The sequence below is a fragment of the Abrus precatorius genome, unplaced genomic scaffold (assembly GCF_003935025.1).
Source record: "Abrus precatorius isolate BTA unplaced genomic scaffold, Abrus_2018 Scaffold5, whole genome shotgun sequence".
Taxonomy (NCBI): Eukaryota; Viridiplantae; Streptophyta; class Magnoliopsida; order Fabales; family Fabaceae; genus Abrus; species Abrus precatorius.
This window is the reverse complement of record NW_020874395.1, coordinates 16,939,943-16,962,391: the sequence shown is the minus strand read 5'-3', so window position 1 is coordinate 16,962,391 and position 22,449 is coordinate 16,939,943. Positions and strand designations below refer to the sequence as shown.

At 37.5% G+C, this 22,449-nt stretch overlaps 1 protein-coding gene across 9 annotated transcripts in view; it reads left to right on the top strand.

Annotated features, from left to right (window-relative positions):
- Positions 1-22,449, top strand: part of LOC113867036 — a 42,966-nt gene that overhangs the window by 15,930 nt on the left and 4,587 nt on the right. For 3 of the 9 annotated variants that reach the window (XM_027501964.1, XM_027501959.1, XM_027501963.1), the window contains 14 exons: positions 4,398-4,455; positions 4,997-5,079; positions 5,902-6,000; positions 6,109-6,224; positions 6,312-6,433; positions 11,691-11,761; positions 12,173-12,278; positions 13,126-13,265; positions 13,382-13,540; positions 13,615-13,718; positions 13,835-14,010; positions 17,354-17,543; positions 17,989-18,088; positions 18,560-18,728. In XM_027501964.1, the coding sequence (XP_027357765.1) occupies positions 4,398-4,455; positions 4,997-5,079; positions 5,902-6,000; positions 6,109-6,224; positions 6,312-6,433; positions 11,691-11,761; positions 12,173-12,278; positions 13,126-13,265; positions 13,382-13,540; positions 13,615-13,718; positions 13,835-14,010; positions 17,354-17,543; positions 17,989-18,088; positions 18,560-18,728 (1,693 nt within the window). Of the gene's footprint in view, positions 1-4,397; positions 4,456-4,996; positions 5,080-5,901; positions 6,001-6,108; positions 6,225-6,311; positions 6,434-11,690; positions 11,762-12,172; positions 12,279-13,125; positions 13,266-13,354; positions 13,541-13,614; positions 13,719-13,834; positions 14,011-17,353; positions 17,544-17,988; positions 18,089-18,559; positions 18,824-22,449 lie in introns of all 9 variants that reach the window. The other 6 variants (XR_003505123.1, XM_027501960.1, XR_003505122.1 and 3 more) reach the window with 5 other exon arrangements.

Sequence of the window (22,449 nt, the reverse complement as noted above, 5' to 3'; positions counted from 1 at the left end):
GTCTGGTGACCACTTCTACATCTTTGGCAATTGCTACCGCCATCTTCGGCGACTCCATTTTTTTGGGTAGTTTTTTTTTTTTTTCGTTTTTCCCTCTCCATCTTTCATTTTCTTAACATAGCTGAGCAGGAATCTTCATAAACCTTTCAGGAGCTTCTAATCATTCTGAGTCGAGATTGAAATATTCTCATTCATTGAGAGATGTTGATACAAATAATATTGTAAGCAATTTTTTTGGAAAAGTGTTGAGTGTAGGAATCACTAGAGTAAACCATTTAATTGGAAAGAAGGGTAATGCGAAAGCTTGCTCCAAGTGTCCAGAAGTTTAAAAAGAGCTTAAGGCATATCAAAAGGATAAAAGGAGTCAAGACAACTTTGAAATACTAAATGTGAGGGAATTTGTAGGTATAAGCTATGATGAAAGTGAAGATGAGGAAGAGAGCCTAGCACGTGGTATTGCTATGGGAAATAAGAAGATCGATAAGAAAGACCCAATGGACTTGTTTTGTAGAAAGCTAGAAACTACCATTGAGAAAAGAAAGAAGTTAAAATTGAAGCAAACAAATATAAGAGAAGTATGTGAGAAGGAAGCCAAGCCAACCCTAAACTACCATAAATAAATAACTTAATTTTCGTATCAAGCTTGCCCTTTTCTTTAACCTTATTAAATTGAAGAACTTTCAAGAAATAATTACATTTGTTGATGCGTTTGGTCCAAATTTGCTAGCTCCAAGTTATCATGGTATTAGAGTTCCAATTCTTAAGAAAGAGCTAGATTATACTGATTCCATTTTGAAAGATCATAAGGAGCAATAGAGTAAACATGGTTGTTCCATCATGTTAGAAGCCTGGACTGATCTTAAGCAAAGATGTTTGATTAATTTCTTAGTAAACTCTTGTTGGGACTAATGTGATGTCTATTGATGAATCTAATTTTGTGAAGATCGGTGAAAAACTATTTGAGATGTTTAATGCTCTTGCAAAGGAGATTGGAAATGATAAAGTTGTGCAAAGTATAATAGATAATGAAAACAATTATGTCTTGACTGGTAAGATGTTGGAAGAGGAAAAACCAAATCTTTATTGGACTCCTTGTGCAGCTTATTGCATAGATCTTATGCTTGAAAATATTAGAGAGCTTCCCTTAATAAAAAAGACAATTCAAAGGAGAATATTTGTTGTTGGTAGGGGTGTCAAATTGGGTTGGGCTTGACAGGCCAGCCCACCTAGCCTGTTAAAAATGTTGGGCTAGGCTTAATGCATTGGATCAGTTGGCCTACCCAGCTTGTCCCGTTTTTACCCGCCAAAAAGCAGGTCAGGGCGGGCTAGCCCATTGGACTCATTTTGTATTTTTAAAAATTTAAAATAATTATTTATTAATTAAATATTAATTTTTATCAAGGTTTAATTGTTTTTTGTCTCTATAAGTATAACACATTTTGCAATAAGTCTTCATAAAAAATTTTGTTAGGATTTAGTTGCTGTCATCAACTGTTTTCTGATAAATGTTGAGCTAATTGATAGAGAGTTAGCTTAACACTCTCATGTGGCATGCCATATCATTTAATTTTAAGCTTAATTATATTTTTGATTTCTATAAATATTGGATATTTTATGATAACCTCTTATAAAAATTTTTGTTAGAATTTAGTCTTTGAAATATTAAAAAATTAAGATTTTGTCATTGCCCTTTTGTTAAGTACTAAGCTGACTGACAGGAAGCCAGCCAACTTTTTTTGGTCATTGGTCTTTGCCTTTGGTAGGCTGGCTTGCTAGCTCACCCTTAAACTGGTCGGGCTAGAAAATCTAGCCCATTTTTTGGCGAGTTGGGGTGGGTAGACTTGTTTTTACAACCATTGTTGGCTTTGTTTATAGTCAGTGTTTGTTGAAAAGTTTTACAAACAAGAGGAAATTGTTAATAAATGAAAGCAAATACAAAGATGTGTTTGCAGTTATTGATAATAAATGGACTTGTCAACTTTATTGTCCATTGCATGCAGCTGCTCACATTTTAAACTCTAAGTTCTTTTATGATAATCCTCTAATAGAACATTATTTTGAAGGTTACGAATGGATTATATGAATGTATCAAGAGATTGGTGCTAAGTCAGGATGTGCAACAAAACATATTACTTGAACTACCAATTTATGAGTGATGGTGGTCTTTTTAGGTTGAACTTTGCAAAATCACAAAGAAAAAGCATTGGTTCGAGTAATTAATCAAAGACTTCAACATTTTAATTCTAAGTTAATTTATAGTTAAGACCTTTAAAGTTAATATATCTTTGATTTTATAGCTCAATGGTGAAAAATGTATGAATGCATGAACATTCAATTCTAAATTGCAACTAGCTATCAAAATTTTGCACTTGACAAGTAGTGTATTCGGATGTAACACAACTGGAATGTTTTTTAGCAAGTAGTTTTTCATCTAGTGCTTTCTTCAAGAAATTAGGAAGAAACTAATCAATACTTTTTTAATTAAACTTGCGCTGCATATTCATTCAAAGAAGAGCAATTGACTTGATAACAAAAAATTGCATGACTTCATTTATGTCAATTATAACCAATAACGTTACAATCTTAGATCCAATTACACTCAATGACATTAATGAGTGGTTGTTGGTTGGAGAGATGGATGATGATGCTCATTATGGTAGTCAAAATTGAGATTCTACATAAGATTTGAGAGGGGGTTATAGATTGTATCTTGTAAGATTGTAACATGGATCATAAGATCTTACAAAATTGTATGTATAAATATAAAATAGTATAAATATGAAGATGCGAGAAGCAAATTAGAGACAGATGAGGGAAGGGAGCCACCCTCAAAACAGGAAAAGAGATATGTCCACTAAAAATAGAGACATAGATGGTCATGAGGGAATGGAGCGTGAATAGAGAAGGGGAGACAGAAGATGGATTAGGTAATGTATTCTGATAAGAAGACTATTTTACCCTTAAAAGACTTAATATAGGGTCATTTTAAGGGCAAAATGTTAAGTCAGATTATTTTTAAAAGAAAGTCTTCTTTACCCTTAAAAAACCCTTAAAACTCCTTCATTTTGGGGATAGAAAGGGAAAGTAAACATTTTAACTCTGGCGGCATTGTTGCATGGTGCAAGGACAGCACCCAGCCATAGAGCAACAGAAGATGAAGAATAAAAGTAGAGAAGAAAATAACTTAACAGAAAACCCAAAACTAAGAATACGTCGTGCAACAAAATAAAAACACTGGAGCAGACAAGGTCGCTGGAGCAAAACGGGGTTGTTGTGTGAAGTCAAATGAAATCGCAGAGTAGAGGAAAGCAAGTTCTGAATTGATTCTGGGGTTTCAATAGGTTTTTAGCAAACCAGGTCACATAATGGGTTGTGGGTCATTGGGTAAAATTTTGAGTTTTTAATCTGGCTGTTTTTTATCCTACAAACGAGCTAGCATGAAGACTGATGAAGGTTGAAAAATCTGAAATTGCTGCGATTTTGAGTCAACATGCAATTTTGACTGCCATAATGTTCATGATTAGTATGTTGGAAATGATTTAGTTTTTTATGATGATAACACTTCAAATTGGACAACTGTTTATGAACCTTATAAAGTTGGAGAGCCTAGAACATATATTAGGCATCATTCTAAGAAACAAAAGAATCGATCAAGTGGTATTACCATTAATGATGCAATTGTTTCCAAGATTAAGGCATGTTCAACAACAAAAGGAAAAGAGAAAATGATAATTGAAGATGATGATAATGAAGAGTTAGAAGATGAAGTCGAAAGAAACAAAAGATGAATTGGAAATTAATCATTAAGAATCTGAAGGAAAGGAGGATGAGAGATATGCCTTGGTGAATGAATAAGAAGATGACTTCATTGTAGTTGAAGAGGAGGAGTAGATAATTAATCTTTATGTTGTTATTATTTTCTATTACTTTATTGTTAGCTTAACATTCAATGACTGTTTATTTTGTATTGAATTATGTTTTGAATTAAGACTTATGCTACCTATGCTTTGAGTTAATTCTTTTCTACCATTTCTTATAATTTGTAATATTTTTTATATTTTTTATTATATTCGCCATAACCCAACATGTCATCCGCCATAACATAATGGCAGTTTTTTGGCTTTTTGCCGTGACTTGCCATCTGCCATTGATAATATTGGTCATAGTATGGTTGCCATTCTTCTGCAAAGTTCATGGAATATTTGCTTACAAAACTCTAATTGTTAAATATTTCTCTTTGGCTATCCATGCTTTTTCCTAAAAATTTGGTTTTTGACCAAGCTTAACAGTATACTGTGATCCATTTAGCCGATCTCACCTAGTGGGATAAGGCTTGGTTGTTGTTTTAACAGTATAATGCCTTCAATGCTAACACTAACAACTTCCATTTGATGCAGAATAAGAGTTTGCAAATGAAGCTTCTTCAGTCAGAAGACATTCCTGAAAATATTCTTGGTATGAAAGGAATGTATAAGTTAAAGATTGAATGAATCTGTAGGTCATTGAACTATTTGGGATATTTTAAATAAGTCCTTATACTTTGAAAGTTTGTGCCTAGGTTTAAGTCATTTTTAATTGGAGCCCTTCATTAGGGTTCAATTCAGGCACTAGGTCCCTTTACTTGATGAACTTTAACAGAAATATGGCCAAGGTGCCAATTAAAAAATGATTTTAAAGTTCAAGGAGCTATTTACAAACTTCTAAAATATAGTGACATGTTTAAAAACTCCCAAATAGTTCAAAGACCTATAGATTAATTTAACCCATTTAAAATCATGCAAGATCCTCAAGATGTGAAATATCAACTGATGTTCCTCTATTATCTTGAAAATTAACACCACAACTACTATTCCATAATAGAAAGGCATTATAATAACTACAATGCTTTATCATATTTTTAATCCTTCTGATTTAGTTCTGCAGTTGAATTGGAAGTTCCTCTTCCGTTCTTCTTTCTTTGACTTTAGACCCCTCATTAAGTACTTATTGTTTACAGCTCTTAATAAGATTCAGCGACCATTATATGTAAAGCATCCAATGATGAAATTTGCATGGACAAGAACTGAGGACACTGATATTGTAAGTATTTTGTTTCCTTGTATGGTGAAAGCATCCATGTTTATAAATGTTTATTCTGCATCATATGTGCTCTTGAAATCTTTTACATGATTGAATGACCTTATGGTAGTGGAATCCCTAACTCAGTTGGCAAACCTGTAGAATTAGTTGCTACCACTAGTAATATTGTTCTTGATGTACCTTCAAAAGAAGCTACTAGTCCTTCTAACTCACATCCTACAGTCCAACATTGGGCTCTCTTCTGTGCAAAATTGGCTATTATACCTCCGAATGACCCACCTATATTGGACTCCCTTGCCCTACCTTTTCCATGTGAATCTCCCTATTACATTATCTATTGGAATTTCCAAGCGATCATTTGATGCCTCATCTGGTTGCCAAAGATGCCTTTATCCTGTGACCAATATTGCTTCTACTCTCCTCAACTTGAAGAAAAATTGATTTCTTGTGTGGTGGAAGTAAGCAATTTCACAGTCTAAATCTGTGGTAGTCATGGATGAATTCTCTTAATGAGAGCTCCATATGTTGGGAACTAAATTGAATGAGTAAAAGCCTCATTAAGAGAATTCTTCCCTTTTTATAAGCTTGCTTCAAGGAATAGAAAAACTCAAGATTATTACTTACTCACACTGGTGACACTTTTTCTAAACAAATTCTTAACAACCTAACAATTAACTCATAACAGAATACCTCCTAGTAACTCATAATAGTAGTTGTCTTGCTCATTTATGATTTGGGTTTGATCCCTTTTCTAGATTTCTTGAGGGGAGCAGTGTAAATTTTTGTGAATATTTTCTGTGTTGGTACAACTACATAATGCAGGCAGAATGGTATAATTTTTGGCTTGAAGCACTAGATAATTTTGGGAGGTTGTGTCAAGGGAGAGACACAGCTGAGATCATTCAGGTCAAAGCATTACAGGTACATACTCATCAGATAAATCTCCAGATATAGTAGAGTAGGCATTAATTACATAATTTTTGCCTTACATTTTTTCCTGAAAATTTATAATTTTCCCTGTATTTCAAGTTACTAAAAGGGAAGGATCAAGACTTGAAGCTCCTTTTGGAAAAAGTATTAAAATCTGGAGACTACAATGGTTTTCAGGCTGAATGTCTCACAGACACATGGATTGGAAAGGACAGGTTCACTCTCCTTTGCTTCAACAATGCTAAATTTTCAGCATGCAATTTTTTTTCTTTCTGCTAACATTTATTGATGTTTTGTACCAGATGGGCATTTATTGATTTAAGTGCTGGTCCTTTTTCATGGGGACCTGCTGTTGGTGGAGAAGGTGTGCGTACAGAAGCAAGCTTACCAAGTGTCGAAAAGACAATTGGTACAACTTCAGGTGGTAATGATGTTACTGGATTGTGTGCATGTGTCTGTGTGTGTAATGAATACAGTTACAATGATACTTTTGACAATTATTGTTAAAGTGCTGAGGATTGCAACTTACTACCCATATTTATAAAAGAAAATGTGCAATCTCATATACATATGTACAATCCAAGAAATCCAGAAATAAAGATGTAGTACTGACTAAAAGCAAAATGTCTGCAGTTCAATTAAAATGAATGCTGGCAATGACAATATGTCACTTGGGATGGTAAAGTTATATTCTTTTCAAGGCTTGACATTGGCACTAAACAAGTTAGAAAGGGTTACTAAAATAAGCTACTTGTCCAGTACTCATAATTTTACCTCAGGCTACTGCAATTACCATCTTAAGCATGAGTCATTGGATTCCAATTGATTTAAAGTGTAAAGGGAGAGGGCCTTTGTTAAGATAGAATTTTCTGATGAATGGAATTGGTATTAAATTGGCTCAGTTGAGCAGGGAAAAAAAAAACGACAATGAATGTGAGCTCTATAGCGGTTCAAGCCCTATTCTAAGATGCTGCTCTCCAGCCCCCTTCCTATCTACTGGAATTCCTATTTAAACTACTTAGGAAGATAAATCTGAAACAGAAAATAATAACAACCCTATCCTACTGCCTAATCCCTCTCCTAAAATTCCTCCTCTTATAAACTTTCAGTTCTTTTGGAAATTTATCCCCAACAACACCCTCTCTTTGAACAACCACCTTGTCCTCAAGGTGGAAATCGGGGAATTCCAACTGGATGTCCGCAGCCACTTCCCATGTATTCTCATGGTCTGGCAAGTTTTTCCACTTGATGAGCAGTTCTGGTTCTCCCTGTCTATTTGTCCTTGTTGCTAAAACCTCTTCAGGTTGCATTAGTAGCTCCCATCCATCACTAAGACCTGTAGGTAGGGGCTGGCTTATTACTCCCATGGTCACACATTTTTTGAGCAGAGAAACGTGGAAAACCGGATGTATTTTTGCTTCCTCAAGCAGCTCTAACTTGTATGCCACCTCCCCAATTTTCTCTATCACCTTGTAGGGCCCATAGTATCTCGGGCTTAGTTTCTGGTTGACCTTGGTAGCAAAAGATTTCATCCGGTAAGGCTGAATCTTCAAATAGACCAATTCTCCCACTACTAGCTCCATGTCTCTCCTCTTCCTGTTAGCTTGGGCCCTTATTCTGTCCTGACCCCAATTTAAATGACCCTTCAGATCAGCAAGGATGCTGTCTCTTTCTGCTAGAGCTGTGTTGACTTCCTCCACTGCTGAAATACTTCCTCCTCCCTTAATAATAGTCGGTGGATCCCGACCGTAAAGAGCCTTGAAGGGAGTGGTCCCTGTGGAGCTATGGTAAGTGGTGTTGAACCATAACTCGGCCCAACTCAGCCATCTTGCCCACTGCTTGGGTTTTGTACTGGAGAAACACCTTAAATAGGTCTCTAAGCACTTGTTAATTACTTCAGTTTGTTCATCCGTTTGCGGATGGTATGCTGAGCTAAAACGTAGCTTGGTGCCTGCTGCCTTGAATAATTCCCCCCAGAAAGAGCTCATGAAAAATTTGTCCCTGTCAGATATGATAGAGGTGGGAAACCCATGCAACTTCACTATTTCTTTTATGAACAGGTCTGCTACGTCCCTTGCATTGTAGGGGTGAGACAGCCCAATGAAGTGGCCGTACTTAGTTAGCCTATCTACCACCACCAATATGGTATCCCATCCTTGTGATTTGGGGAGTCCACCAATGAAATCCATAGAAACATCATCCCATACCTGTTGCGGAATAGGCAGGGGCTGAAGTAATCCAGCAAGGCTTAAGGTTTGATACTTGTTCCTGTTGCAGGTATCACAGGTGGCAACATGCTCCCGGATGGTCTTACTCATCCCTTCCCACCAAACTATGTTCACAATTCTCCTGAAAGTTCTGTAGAATCCCGAGTGACCTCCCATGGCTGAGTCATGGAATTCTCGGAGGAGTAGAGGAATTCGAGGAGAATTTTTAGGGAGCACCAGCTTACCTTTGTAGAACAGCCTTCCTTGCTTCAACGTGTAGTTGCTGACGGAAGGATCCCCTTGAACAAGCTTCTGTATGATACTGGTTAGCTTAGCATCCCTCTGTATCTCTTCTTCTAACCCTGCCCATTCCTAGAAAGTTATAGTAGAGATTGCAGCCATCTGTAACCTCCTGGAAAGGGCATCAGCCAGCTGATTTTCCTTTCCTGCCTTGTACTTGTTGTCAAACTCAAATCCCATGAGTTTGGAGATCCACCTTTGCTGCCCTTCCCCCAACACCTGTTGATCAACTAAGAATTTTAGAGATTTTTGGTCAGTGTGCACTGTGAATTTTCTTCCAAGGAGGTAGTGTCTCCACCTCTGAATTGCCAGTGCAATGGCCATCAATTCCCTCTCATAAACTGACTTCATCTAGTTTCTGGGAGATAGAGTGTGGCTCCAGAAGGCAATCGACCTTCCTTCTTGCATCAAAACTGCATCTAGACCCGTGCCTGAAGCATCGGTTTCCAGGACAAATTCCTTCTCGAAACTTGGGGCTGCGAGAACTGGTAGGGAAGTCATTGCCTTCTTTAGGTTGTCGAAGGCTGCTTGTGCTTTGTCGCTCCATCCGAAAGCATCTTTCTTGAGTAGTTGTGTGAGGGGCCAAGTAATCTTCCCGTAATTCTTCACAAATCGCCTGTAATACTCTGTTAAACCCAGAAATCCTCTTAGTCCCCGTGCATCTCTTGGTGAGGGCCATGTTACTACAGCTTCAATCTTCCTGGGATCAGCCTCCACTTCCTCCTCAGAAATGAGATGACCCAAGTACTCTAGCTTCTTCTGCATAAAGCAACACTTATTAAGGTTGATGTAGAGCTGATTTTGCTTCAGTAACTCCAACACCATCCTCACTTGCCTCATATGCTCCTCCTCAGTTCAGCTATAGATCAGAATATCGTCGAAGAAGACTAGTGTGAATCTCCTCAGAAAGGGTCAGAGGACCTGATTCATGAGTGATTGGAAAGTGGAGTGAGCGTTGGTTAATCCAAAAGGCATTACCAGAAACTCATAGTGGCCTTCATGTGTCCGGAAGGCTGTCTTCTCGATGTCTGCTTCTCTCATTCTAATTTGATGGTAGCCTGATTTCATGTCCAATTTGGTGAATACTCTGGCTTCGCCCAATTCATCTAGCAGTTCTTCAATGACCGGTATCGGAAATTTGTCGGGTCTTGTGATGCTGTTTAAGGCCCTGTAATCTACACAGAATCTCCATCCACTGTCTTTCTTCTTTACCAGCAGTACCGGGCTGGAATACAGGCTTATGCTGGGCCGAATGATGCCTGCTTCCAACATCTCATCTACTATCTTCTCGATTTCATTCTTCTGGGAGTGGGGGTACCTATAAGGCCTGATATTAGGTATGAGGGCTCCTTCCTTTAATATCATGGCGTGGTCGCAACTCCTCGCCGGAGGCAGCCCCTTCGGTAATTTACCGAGGTCTTCAAACTCTTGGAGAGACTAGACATGGCTTCAGGTATCGGTAGTGTAGCTTCTGTCCCCGATGGAAGTTCCACAGGGGTAACCAAAATTCCCTCGCCTTCTTCCTTTAGAGCCTTTAATGTTGTCTTGAGCGTGGCTCCCTTCCTGCTCAGAGAGGGTCCCCTTGAATCATCCGAGCTTCAGTTCCCTGGTGCCACCTGATATATAGCTGAGAAAAGTTTGTTGTGATCGTTCCTAAACTCTGCAGCCAGTCCATTCCCATAACTACATCCACGCTTCCCAATTTGATGAGGAAGAATGTCTATGTTATGGTTACTTCTTGCACCTCCAGCGTGACTCCTTCACACACTCCTGTACTCTGGTGTTGTGCTCTTATCCCGAGTTCCACTCGGTATTCTGGGGTCTTGGTTACCTTCAGTTTCAGCCGCTCCACCAACGTTGTGTGCAGGAAATTTCCCTCGGCTCCACAGTCCACCAGAACAATGACGCTGTGGCCCTGGAGAGTCCCCCGCACCATAAAAGATTTCTTGTTGGTGAATCCCTTCAAGCTTTGCAAGGAGAGCTTCAAGACGTGAAGTCCTATGTCCAGGGAGGGTACTTCTTCCTCCTGGATCTGACTGCGCTCCTCGTCGGAGTCTTCCCCTTCACTGCCTTCCACAAGCTGGAGCCTAAAGTGTCTAAACTTGCACACATGCTCCTTGTTCCATGGGTCCCCACATTTGTAGCACAATCCCCAACGATTTCTCTCATGGATCTCTATTTGTGATAGCTGTGGACGAGGTTGGGTTTGGTGTAGAGGATCTCGTTTGGGTTGCCAATCCCGTGATGTGTTGTTGCTGTTAGGGGGGGTGGTATTATTGGGCCAGGGTCTTGTTGTTGTTGGACCCGGTCTTGAATAGGATGAAGAATTGGGCTTATTGTTGCCAGACCCTTTGGCCCAAGGTGGGACTTGGTTATTTCTCCATGCCCGGTTCCTTTCTTCCAGAAGGATCACCTTGTCCTTCATCGCCATTAGCGATTCTAACTCCAAGCTTCTCAGTTCCGCGCCAATTTCTTCATGGAGGCCGTTGAGGAAGACGCCGATCTGCACCTCCATGTCGAGATGCTTGAGGGGGCGCGACAATTTCTCGAACTCTTCTATGTACTCGCGCACCAATCCTGTCTGTCGAAGGCGAAACAGGCTCCAAAGGGGTCCTTGCTTGCTCCCGGTTGGTAGCGGCCAAGCAAGGCGCTCTTGAACTGTTGCCACAAAAGGACTAATGTCTGCTCCTCCCAGGCGTAGAAACAATTCAGAGCTGCGCCTTCCAAAGCGAGAAGAACTACGTCAAGTTGCTCATCCCCTTCGATACGTTGAAGGGTTAAGTGATTAACAGTAGCATTTTACACTATTGCTCTCATCTTTAAGAGCTAAAGGTTGTACTTCACCGTACAATGTGCAGCTCAAGGAGCAACTATTTATAAGGCTAAGGTGATCAAGACAGATAAATGGTTTGTATCTCTAACACCTCTTAGCTTGCTAATGAAAAATAATAATAGGACACCAATGTGATATAGTATTTTTCAGTTCAATTAATTAATCTAAAGATTGTTGCAGTATTTTACTGAACTAATTATGTTCTTGGATTAGTTAATCTAGGGCTAGAAAATGCTTATGAAAGATGAATCTTATTTATTCAGCTCATTTTGCATAGCTTAACTATTAAAGCCATGGTTTATTTATGGCTGTATTGATCATTTTTCCCTTGCCAATTGCAGAAATCTCAGAAGAAGAAGCTGAAGACCGATTGCAAGATGCTATTCAGGAGAAATTTGCTGTATTTGGTGATGTATGTGTCATATGTTGGATCTAAAAATAGATTGCATATTCCATATTCCATTTGATTCTTGTATGAACAAGGTTTCAAAGAGTTGTAGCAAATTTAAACACATGTTAGAATCCTTCGTCACACTCACACACTGTCAATACCCCAAACAGAAGGAAAAAAAGTTGTGGCTAAACTGAAATAATTTAGGATGAGAAACAAGTTGTGATAGAAATAGAGATCACTTATATGCCAGGTCTATCTAAAGTTGACGGGAATTTTTTGTGTTGTTAGACTTTGATATCATTGTAATGTAAATTAGGTTGTTAAGAGGAATGTAGGCATCCAACATGTTTAAAGAATGTCTCTTCTTCCCCTCACTTACATCTTTATTGCATTTCCAAAGTAGGTCAATTTTTATTTTCAATGTTGCAGAAAGATCACCAGGCCATTGATATTCTTTTAGCTGAGATTGATATATATGAGCTTTTTGCTTTTAAACACTGCAAGGGAAGGAAAGTCAAACTTGCTCTTTGTGAAGGTAATCGCATGTCATAGCTTTTGGGCTTTATTTCTAAATTGAACTTTGAATTTGTCTAATGCCCTTTTAGGTTTCAGTGAAAAAAATGTTTCATTGCATTTCCCTACAATCTTACTTTTTGAACATGTGGGCTGTCAAACAACACAAAACAAAGGACACAAACACTGCATCATCTTTATAATTTATAGGACACAACTTGGTTAGATAATAACATAAAGTTAATTTTTTAAAAGTAATACAAATGCATAAATCTTAAAGATATATTAAGATATAAACAATAATGAAAATATTGGCTTGTGTTTAAAATATAAGAAACAACAACCAAGCCTTGTCTCACCAAGTGAGGTCGGCTACCAATATCTTTGTGTGTAATCCATATAAAAGGTTTCAACAAATTTTATGTTGTTTGCCAAATGCTTAACACAACCCCCCTCCTTTACCTGGGCTTGGGACCAGCTATGGGGCAATAGGCGGAGTGGTGTTTAAAATATAAGCAATTCTACTTAATGCTTTCTGATACTATTATTGATGACATCAATGTTTTACAGGATTAATTAACTGATGTAGTGATGTACACATTATATATCACACTCATATTAGTATAATATTATCCAAAATGATGCATGTCTGACAAACTAGCATTGTAATCATTTGAAGTATCTGTGCTTCCTTGCATGTGAGATATTCTCATCAAGCAGTTCTCTTTGATACAGAGTTCTCTTTCATTTTATTAAGTCTTTTGGGTATCAAACCTTGAAGATTTTGCAGCTCAGTGTTTCAATCAGTTTAAAACCTACATGATGTTCTTGTAGTTTTTCATACAACCTGTAACATGTGATAATTTCAGAACTTGATGAGAGGATGCGGGATTTGAGAAATGAGCTACAGTCATTTGAAGGTGAAGAATACGATGAAAGTCATAAGAAAAAGGCTCTAGAGGCATTAAAGCGAATGGAGAGCTGGAATTTATTCAGTGACACATATGAAGTCAGCCATTTAGTCTTTGTTAATTTAGTGGATTATTTCTAATGTATTGCAAGGCCACTATTTATTTGTAGTTTGATATTCTGGTATAGATTCATGCATGGATTCACCCTGTGCAGGAGTTCCAAAATTACACAGTTGTACGTGATTCTTTTCTTGCACATCTAGGTGCAACACTCTGGGGATCTATGAGACATATTGTGTCACCTTCAGTTGCGGATGGTGCTTTTCACTATTATGAGAAGATATCGTTTCAGTTGTTTTTCATGACGCAAGAGGTATGGTGTGTGTTTGATCATTTGAAAAAGCTTGCAACAAAAATATTGATTTTGCCCTTGTAATCACTTTGCAGAAAGTTAGGCACATCAAACAGCTTCCTGTGGATATGAAGGTTATAATGGATGGGCTTTCCTCATTGATGGTTCCGTCTCAAAAACCGATGTTCAGTCAACACATGTATGCAGTCATAAATGTTTAATGCCACTCTTTAATTAGTCTTTCCTCTGATTTGTCATTTTCCTTTAGAATTGTGTGCTTTTCCTGGTTTTCTACTGATAAAACCAAGGTTTTAGGTTACCTCTGTCAGAGGATCCTGCCTTAGCAATGGCCTTCTCAGTTGCTCGACGAGCAGCTGCTGTGCCCTTACTTCTTGTCAACGGAACCTATCGAAAGACGATTCGTACCTATCTTGATTCTTCCATTCTGCAATACCAACTGCGAAGGCTGAATAAACATGGTTCTCTTAAAGGTCCTTCTTATGTACTCGATTTTTGTCTTTCACAATGCCGTTTGTATCTATATGGGAAAACAAGGATAGTTTCAGCAATCATCTTGAATTTGAAAAAGAAAAGTGGGAAAATAAAAAGAATATATTTTGTCAACTGATTCATACACATGCTGTTCATTCTTGTTAAGAATTCATTAGCAACATATTTCGAAGAGAAAAGAGAGAGGAGGAAAACCTGATTACTCTGAAAAATTCAAAATGATTTATTTCCACTTTTATGTGAGAATTACAGCACTGTATATACAAGAGGAAGGGAACTGGATATAAAATGAAAATATATTTTGTCCATTGATTCATGCACATGTTTCTCATTCTTGTTAGAAATCATAAGCAGGATATTTCGAAGAGAGAGAGAAGAAAAAAGACTGATTACTCTGAAAAACTCAATGATTTAATTCCACATGTCTTAGGATTACAACATTATATATACTGGTACTGCCTGTAACTAACTGAGTTAGTTATGGCTGTTACAGCAGATTGAAATATCTAGGAGAGCTATTCTATTATAACACATTGTCCCCTCAAACTTAAGGGAGTTGATTGATTGAAAGTGAATCAACTACTTTGAGTTTGTTTCTAAGATTACAAAAAGTGATACAGCCGACTGCTTTTGTTAATATGTTTCCAATCTTGTCATGAGAAGGAATATGGCATATTGTGCGAGTTTCAATAACTCTGACAAAATGTAAGTCTAGTTCTATATGTTTTTTTCTAGAGTGAAAAACTAGATTATGAGCCAGAGATACAGTACTTAAGTTGTCACAGTACACAATGGGTGAAGGGTTGGGAACTATCAACTCTTCAAGAAGAGATTTGATGCACAGAATTTCAATCACTGCAACAGCTAGACTTCCGTATTCAACTTCAGCACATGACCTAGCAACATGGGTTTGTTTCCTTGACTACCAAGAAACTAGATTAGTACAAGATAGATGCATGAACTCGATGTTGATTTTCTGTCATCAGGATTAGGAGCCCAGTGGCAGTGAGCATCACAGAAGCCTCGAAAAGCACAAATGAACTGTGTTGGATGGTAGTCTGACATGTAAGCCATAATAGATTGTACCCTTCAGGTGTCTTAAGAATTATGTTTGACAGGTTTCCAATGGTTTTCAACAGGCTGAGAGAGAAATCGGCATGAGGTGTTTACATTGTAACATATCACAGGCCTTTTTGTTGTAGCATATTGTAGAGCCCCAACAATAGAGTGATAGAGACTGGGTTCTGAGAAATAATCTAATCCATATCTCAAGAATTTGCTCCCATTGCAATGGGAGTGCTGATCTCTGTGGCTTTGGAAGTTTGAGCTTTGGCTAGAAGATCTCAGATATATTTAGTTTGAGATAGGAGGAGTAATCGATCAGGGAGGGTCTTCACTTCAATTAATCTATATGCCCTAGTTGTTTTAAGGAAAAAGTACAATTAAGCTTGGATATTAGCTGCTGGATTAGCGTAGGAGAATTTCTTGTGATTTGAATATCATCAACATAAACAAAGGCATAGGTAGTGTCCCTTGATAAAGTTAGAATAAAGAGAGTACAGTCACATCTACGAGTCTTAAAGCCAAAGCTATGAAGTGTGTTGGCAAAGCTCTCAAACCAGTCACATCTATGAATTGTTTGCAATTGCAAAAAGGTACTCTATGGTCTAAAACAAGCACCTAGGTCATGGTTTGATAGCTTTGCCAACACACTTCTTGGAGGCTAGGTCATATTGTAGACATTCATCTAGAGATCCATTTCGAGAAGGCATTATTAATATTGAGTTGTTGAATAGACCACTTATTTGAGCCAGGGTAAGGATTAATCTTACAGTGACAGGCTTTACCGCAAGCAAAAACGTTTCTGTATGGTGAAATCCTTGTTGTTAGTGAAATTCCTTTGCAACAAGAGTGCTTTGTACATATTTGTTGTACCATCACAGTTTTCTTTGAGATGAAAGACCTACTTACATCCTTTGGCTTGTCTGTGGGAAGGAAGAGCAACCAAAATCCAGTTGAAGTCCCTTTTCCTTGCTCGAGGAAAACAGCAAAGCCATTTACTTACCAAAGCAATATTTTTAACCACTAAGTTATTGTGGAAGTTCCACATCGACTACAAATGTGGTTAAAGTAAAAATTCTGAAGATTAAAGCAATCCTCACCCTACAAGCTAGCTTTTGGGGTTCAGTTAGGCTGTAGTTTAAATTTAAGATGGGCCACCCTTGACGAAAAAAAGTAAGAGAAACTGGCCTCAACAGATTTTTCCAGTGCAACCTAGCTGGTCTTGCAGCTTTCCAAGTGCTCCCTACTTGACCCTGCGGCTTTCCAATGTAATATATTTATAAAAGAAAAAAATCAGTCCTACAATAAATGTCAATTCTTGTTGAAGTCCCATATCGACTATAGATATGGCTAAAACTTTTTAAAGTTAAAGCAATCCTCACCTTACAAGCTAGGTTTTGGGGTTGAGTAAAGTCTCAGCCCATATTTAAGAGTTACCTAAAGCTCTAACCTTTTAGCCTACAAGTTTTCTAGCCTACCAAATGATTCTTCACACCAACACCAAACCAGAGGAAATCCTGCGTAATTCTCTTGATTTTCTATGCTACTATAACAAAGATATGCAATGGGAAAATTGGGAAATATAGTAAAGGGGTATGCCATCCATACAAGACTAACAAGTATAATTTAGCCATCTAAACAATTTAACCATCTAAACAGCACTAACCTATTTTCCTAATTTTCAATCGTGTATAAACATTATAAATCCTAAGGTCCCAGCCAAAAAGACACTAATAAGTATAATTCAACCTTCTCAAAGTCTAATTTGAAAACAGACTTTTTACTGTTCCCTTTTCAAGTCCACCACTTCTTTATCGACACTCCACACAAGCTGAATAAGATTAAAAATAAATTAACTTCTCAAAACCTTGTTGTATTAAATAAATATATATGATAACCTTTGTGCACACAGCACAGCCTAAAAGATGCTTGACATTATGCTTTAGTTGCTAAAAAGCAATCATGGCATACCTTATTGGGTTTCTGCACCTATTTTGGAACATTTATTGAGGATTGGTTTATAGTCTTTGGAGTGTAATGACATTCATAACATATTGTAGAAATGTGCTATGTTAGGGATTGACAAAAACTTTCTGCATCTAGCTAGTAGGGACTGCCTATTGCTGTTGGACAGTTTGATGACTTGAGTTCTTTCATTTTCACTTGCATTTTGAAATGGATTTCTGATTTTTATTTTTTTTTCCTTTTATTGCATGATATTCTGGGAATTGACGATTATAATAATTTTTGGGGAACAATCAGGTAGGCATGCACATTCCAGTTCCGTGCTAGAGGTTCCAGTCTTTTGGTTCATTTACAATGAACCACTTTTACTAGACAAATATTTTCAGGCAAAAGCGCTATCTGATATGATTATTGTCGTTCAGTCAGAACCTTCTTCCTGGGAAAGCCATCTACATTGTAATGGGCACTCACTTCTACTGAACTTGAGGTTAGATTCAGATACCTACCTAAAGTTTTTTAAATGGCTTATTCATCTATCTTGCAAAGCAGTTATTATTGAATTTGCTTTTGGGGAATATGTTGATGATGGAACCAAATGATTTGGGATGTTATTATGTTAAGTGATGTGTAATCATCTTAATAATAGGCCTTATGTTTTCAAATTTTTGTCAAAGCATAGTGTTTTGTTAAGCTGATTGGGGAAGGAAAGGAATGAACTTTTCTCTGAAATTTATAAATCGTCATATTATAATTTATGCTACAATATTATTCAAGATAATTTTGCTGAAGTTGCTATTGAAAATTGTGATAAAACCTGTATTTATTGAACAAAAATGTCCTTATCAATTCTTTCATGATTTCATCCTTTATCTTTGAACAAAAATCTACTTATCAGTTTTTTCATGATTTCATCCTTCATCTGGACAATAAAGGCAGCCTATAAAAGCTGCAGTCGCTGCTACTGCTGAGCATCTTGCTGGTTTACTTCCCCTTCATCTCGTATATGGTCAGGCCCATGAGACTGCAATTGAGGTACACTTTATGATTATGATTGGAGTTCAGTCTATTTTTAAGAAGCATATAGAGTTTTTGGTCTAATTAAACCCAGATATCTTTCATTTGTTTAGGAATTTTGGTTTGTGTGTTGACTATAAGTAGGCATACATGACTTTGCTTTGGGCATACCAAAGTCCTCTAAAACGCAAAAATATTACTTTTGACCATACCCCGCCCTGCAACTCTCCCCATCCCCCAAAAAGAAGTGACATACATATACCAAATGGATCTGCAGGAAGTTTAACCATGTTTTCAATTTATTCGGGTAACAGATGCTTAATGCCTTGATCTACTATATACATATACATTTAGAGGTTAGCGTGCTTGCATACTGTGTAACCAGGTTCCTAGAATACTTAATATGCTAAGTGTAGTTTCATTATAAAGCATAGTTGAACTGCTGTAGTTGAACTGCCATATCTTAAGATTTATCTCTGAACATGACAGGACTGGTTATGGTCGGTAGGATGCAACCCTTTCTCCATTACATCACAAGGCTGGCACATTTCACAGTTTCAGTCTGATTCAATTGCTAGGAGTTATATCATCACTACGCTTGAAGAGTCAATAGAACTGGTTAATTCTGCCATTCATCTTCTGTTAATGGAGCGTACCAGTATCCTTATTGTATAGCATTGCATCCATTTAATGATAGAGAAACTATCATGTTCCAAAGCCATCAATTAGATCATTCTTGGAATGCACCTTACTGTAATCTCCTATCTTTCCTCTCTGAACAGTAAATTTTTGCTCTTAGAATTCAGACGAGAATGAGATTTTAGACATATATGAGCTTATTGAAAAGGGGAGGGATTGGGTTATGTTGAATTTCTAGGGAGATAGGATGGAATAGTTCAATTGATATTACATAAATTTGTATTGCTTAGATTATGCCAAACGTCTATAGAAATACTCTTACATCTTAATAGACTAAGTGGGGACTATTTTCCTGGCAAAATAAATGGGTGTTGCTTCCTAAATTTTAATTCCTATGAAAACTAAATGTATTCAATTTGTGAAAAACTTATTTAGCATGTGATGCATGAACTGCACATTATTCTACCAGATTATTCTCTGAAAAATGTTTTTCTTGCAGTAGGACACTGATTAAATATAGAAATGTTTTTGAACTTTTGCCTATTTGGGCTTTAAGCTTAACTCAAGCCTGAAGCTTATTTAGCTATATCTACAGTTGATGTGGGACTTCAACACACCCCCTCACGCATATGATTGAACATCTAGAGTATGGAAATTGTAGGATGCTATATATATATAAGCCACAGGACATGGTAGGTAGTACTGGAAAAGCCGCGGGAGTAGATAAGTTGCACTTGGAAATCCATGGGACTAGTAACGACATCATCAACATATACAAATAAATAGATGCTTCCAGCAAAAGAATGATAATAGAAAACAAAATAATATGCTTCACTTCTAAACATGCCAAACTACTAAATGATAGTGTGAAATCTACCAAACCATGAGGAGATTGTTTACTTTATAAGACTTTCCATAGACAATAAACACGTCTAGAACACTCCCCCTGAGCAACTTAATCAGCAGGTTGCTTCATGTTGACCTTCCAATAGATCACCATGGAGGAAAGCATTACTAAAATCCAATTGATAGGGGGGCCAATGGTGAATTACAGCCATGGATATGTGTATAGCCTTTAGCCATGATGCGAGCCCTAAGCTGATCAACCTGCCCATCTGAATCAACCTTAACAGTAAAAGTCCATGAATAGCCAACAACAAATTTTCCAAACGGTAGAGAGACCAGATCCAAGGTGCCATTTTGCTCTAGTGCACTCATTTCGTTGAGCATTGCCTTTCTCCATCCAGGATGAACAAGGGAATCTCCTACATTCTTAGGAAGAGAAACAAAAGACAAGAGAGGCAAGAATAATGATAACCCAGTGTAACATAATGAGGAGAAGGATTTTAAGTAGAGTGACTACCTTTCTGAAGAGCAATGGAAGTATTGTCAGGGAAAGGCAGGGCCGGAGGAGACAACAGAGAGGAAACTGGCAGTGAATCAAAAGTAGGTGTAGTGGTGATTGGTGGAGGCACTAATTGATGATGCCAGTGCTGATAACCTGCAAAGGACAATCAGAGGGTAGAGAGGATATAAAGTCCTTAGGGGGAAGGAAATGAATTAAATCTGAAGAGAATTAGATGCAGAGTCGGATAAAAAGAAAGGTTTTAATTCAACAAACATAATATCAAAGGAGATAAAATATTGATGAAGAGTGGTAGAGTATCCCTTATACCCATTTTGAAAGAAAGGATAACTAAGGAAGACACACTTGAGAGAATGAGCAAAGTATGTCCAACCCAGGAGCAAGATTATGAATGAAACATGTAGACCTAAACACTTGGGAGGAATAGGAAAAAGAGTGATGAGGATAGAGAATTTGGTGAGACTAACCGTTCCTGTTGATAATATAGTAGGCAATAAGAACAGCATCTCTCTAGAAATGATAAGAAACATGATTGAATGAGAAGAGTTCAAGTAGTTTCAATCAGGTGACGAGGACATGAAATTTGATGAATCATGAGAAGCCATAGAAGTTTGAAACTGGGTAGATAAGTATTCATGTGCATTGTCACTTTGTAACATGCAAATCGGAATTTCAAATTGAGTTTTATTTCATTATAAAAGGATTGGAAGACAAAAAACAATTCAGATCAGTCTTTTCTTACATATAACTAAGTACATTGAGAAAAGTCAACAATAAAAGTAATATAATATTTAAATCCTAATGTAGACACAATACGACCAAGACCTCAAATATTGGAGTGGACTAAAATAAAAGGAGAAAAAACCCTATATTAGGATGACTAGAAAAGGAATTATGAACATGTTTACCTAGCTGACACAACTCACAAGACAATGATGATAATTTCGATAAACTTGGCACCATTTGCACAACTTGGAAAGATTTGGATGTCCTAATTTAGCTTGAATCGAGAGAGGAGACTCCACCACCAAACTAACATGAGATGGTCTATATAATTGATAAAGACCTTTGGACTCACATCTAGTTCTAAATGTCTTCCCTGAACTACGGGTAAAGGTAATAGCAGAATCAAGAGATTGGATGAGACAGCTGCTATTAAAAGGAAATCAAGGAACTTAAAGGACATTATAAATAGAAAAGGTAGAGGAAGGATGGAAAGTACCAATGCCTTTAGATTGGGTTAGAGAACCATTAGCTATAGTAATAGAAGGTAAATATCCAAAAGTAGAAAGAGTAGAGAAAAGTGATTTATTACCAATTATTTGATTGGTGGCCTCTAAATCAAGTACCCAGGGATCAAGAGGAATGGAATGGGAGATGCTAGCAAAAGAATTACCAATGTGTGCAACAAAATCAGTGGAACTTGAAGCATGGCATTCCTTATACCACATCAGAAAGTCATTATAGCTGAGAGGTGATGCTTGTGAAGGTGTAGCCAAGAGAGCATCAATGGGAGTGGGCATAGTACTCTGAGCAACATGAGCAGTGTGAGGAGGGCATCTACGTAAAGCATAACACCTATCAATGGTGTGACTAGGCTTGTGATAGTGATCACATTTCAGGTGAGGTTTCCTAGGTCTATGGAATTGAGAACCATCACCCCCATGAGAGACTAAGGTAAATGAGTCAATAGGGACAGGATGTGTAACAGTTTCAAGAGCAATGGTAGAGCCCAAGATCTAATCATGATTCATGAATGTGGGAATGTTCGTCAGGCAAACCATATAGAGCAAGAATCCTAAAGAATTGTTACCACTGCTCAAGTTCTAAGGTTAGTGTAGAAGTAGGAGGAAGTATCTCATTAAAGTCACAAAGGAAACCAGAAACCTTACCTAGATAAGTAGCCATAGAGTCATCAACATGTCAAGCACCAACAATAGTCATGAGGTCACAACAAAGCCCAGAGAGACATAGAGTATTATTGGTGTATAGGGTCTGTGCTTGGGTCCAAACACCTCATGAGCACAAAAATAGAACACAATGATGGATGAAGTGTAGATTAAATGATGCAACGTAGTTGCATCAATCTTTTTCGATCAACAAAAGGTGACCTCTAGTATACCACCCATGGCAGTCAAAATTGAGATTTTACGTAGGACTAAGATCAGAGAGGGGTAAAAGATCGTAACTTATAGGATTGCAACACGGATAGTAAAATCCTACAAAATTGTATATATGCATATAAATATAAAGATGAGGGTCATAAGTTAAAAATTGGGTTTTCTCAGCACGCTGGTCGTTTGTGCTTATCAATTTTACAATCAAGCATGACGATCACACTTGATCCTAGTGATTTGCGATTTTGAGAGCGAGC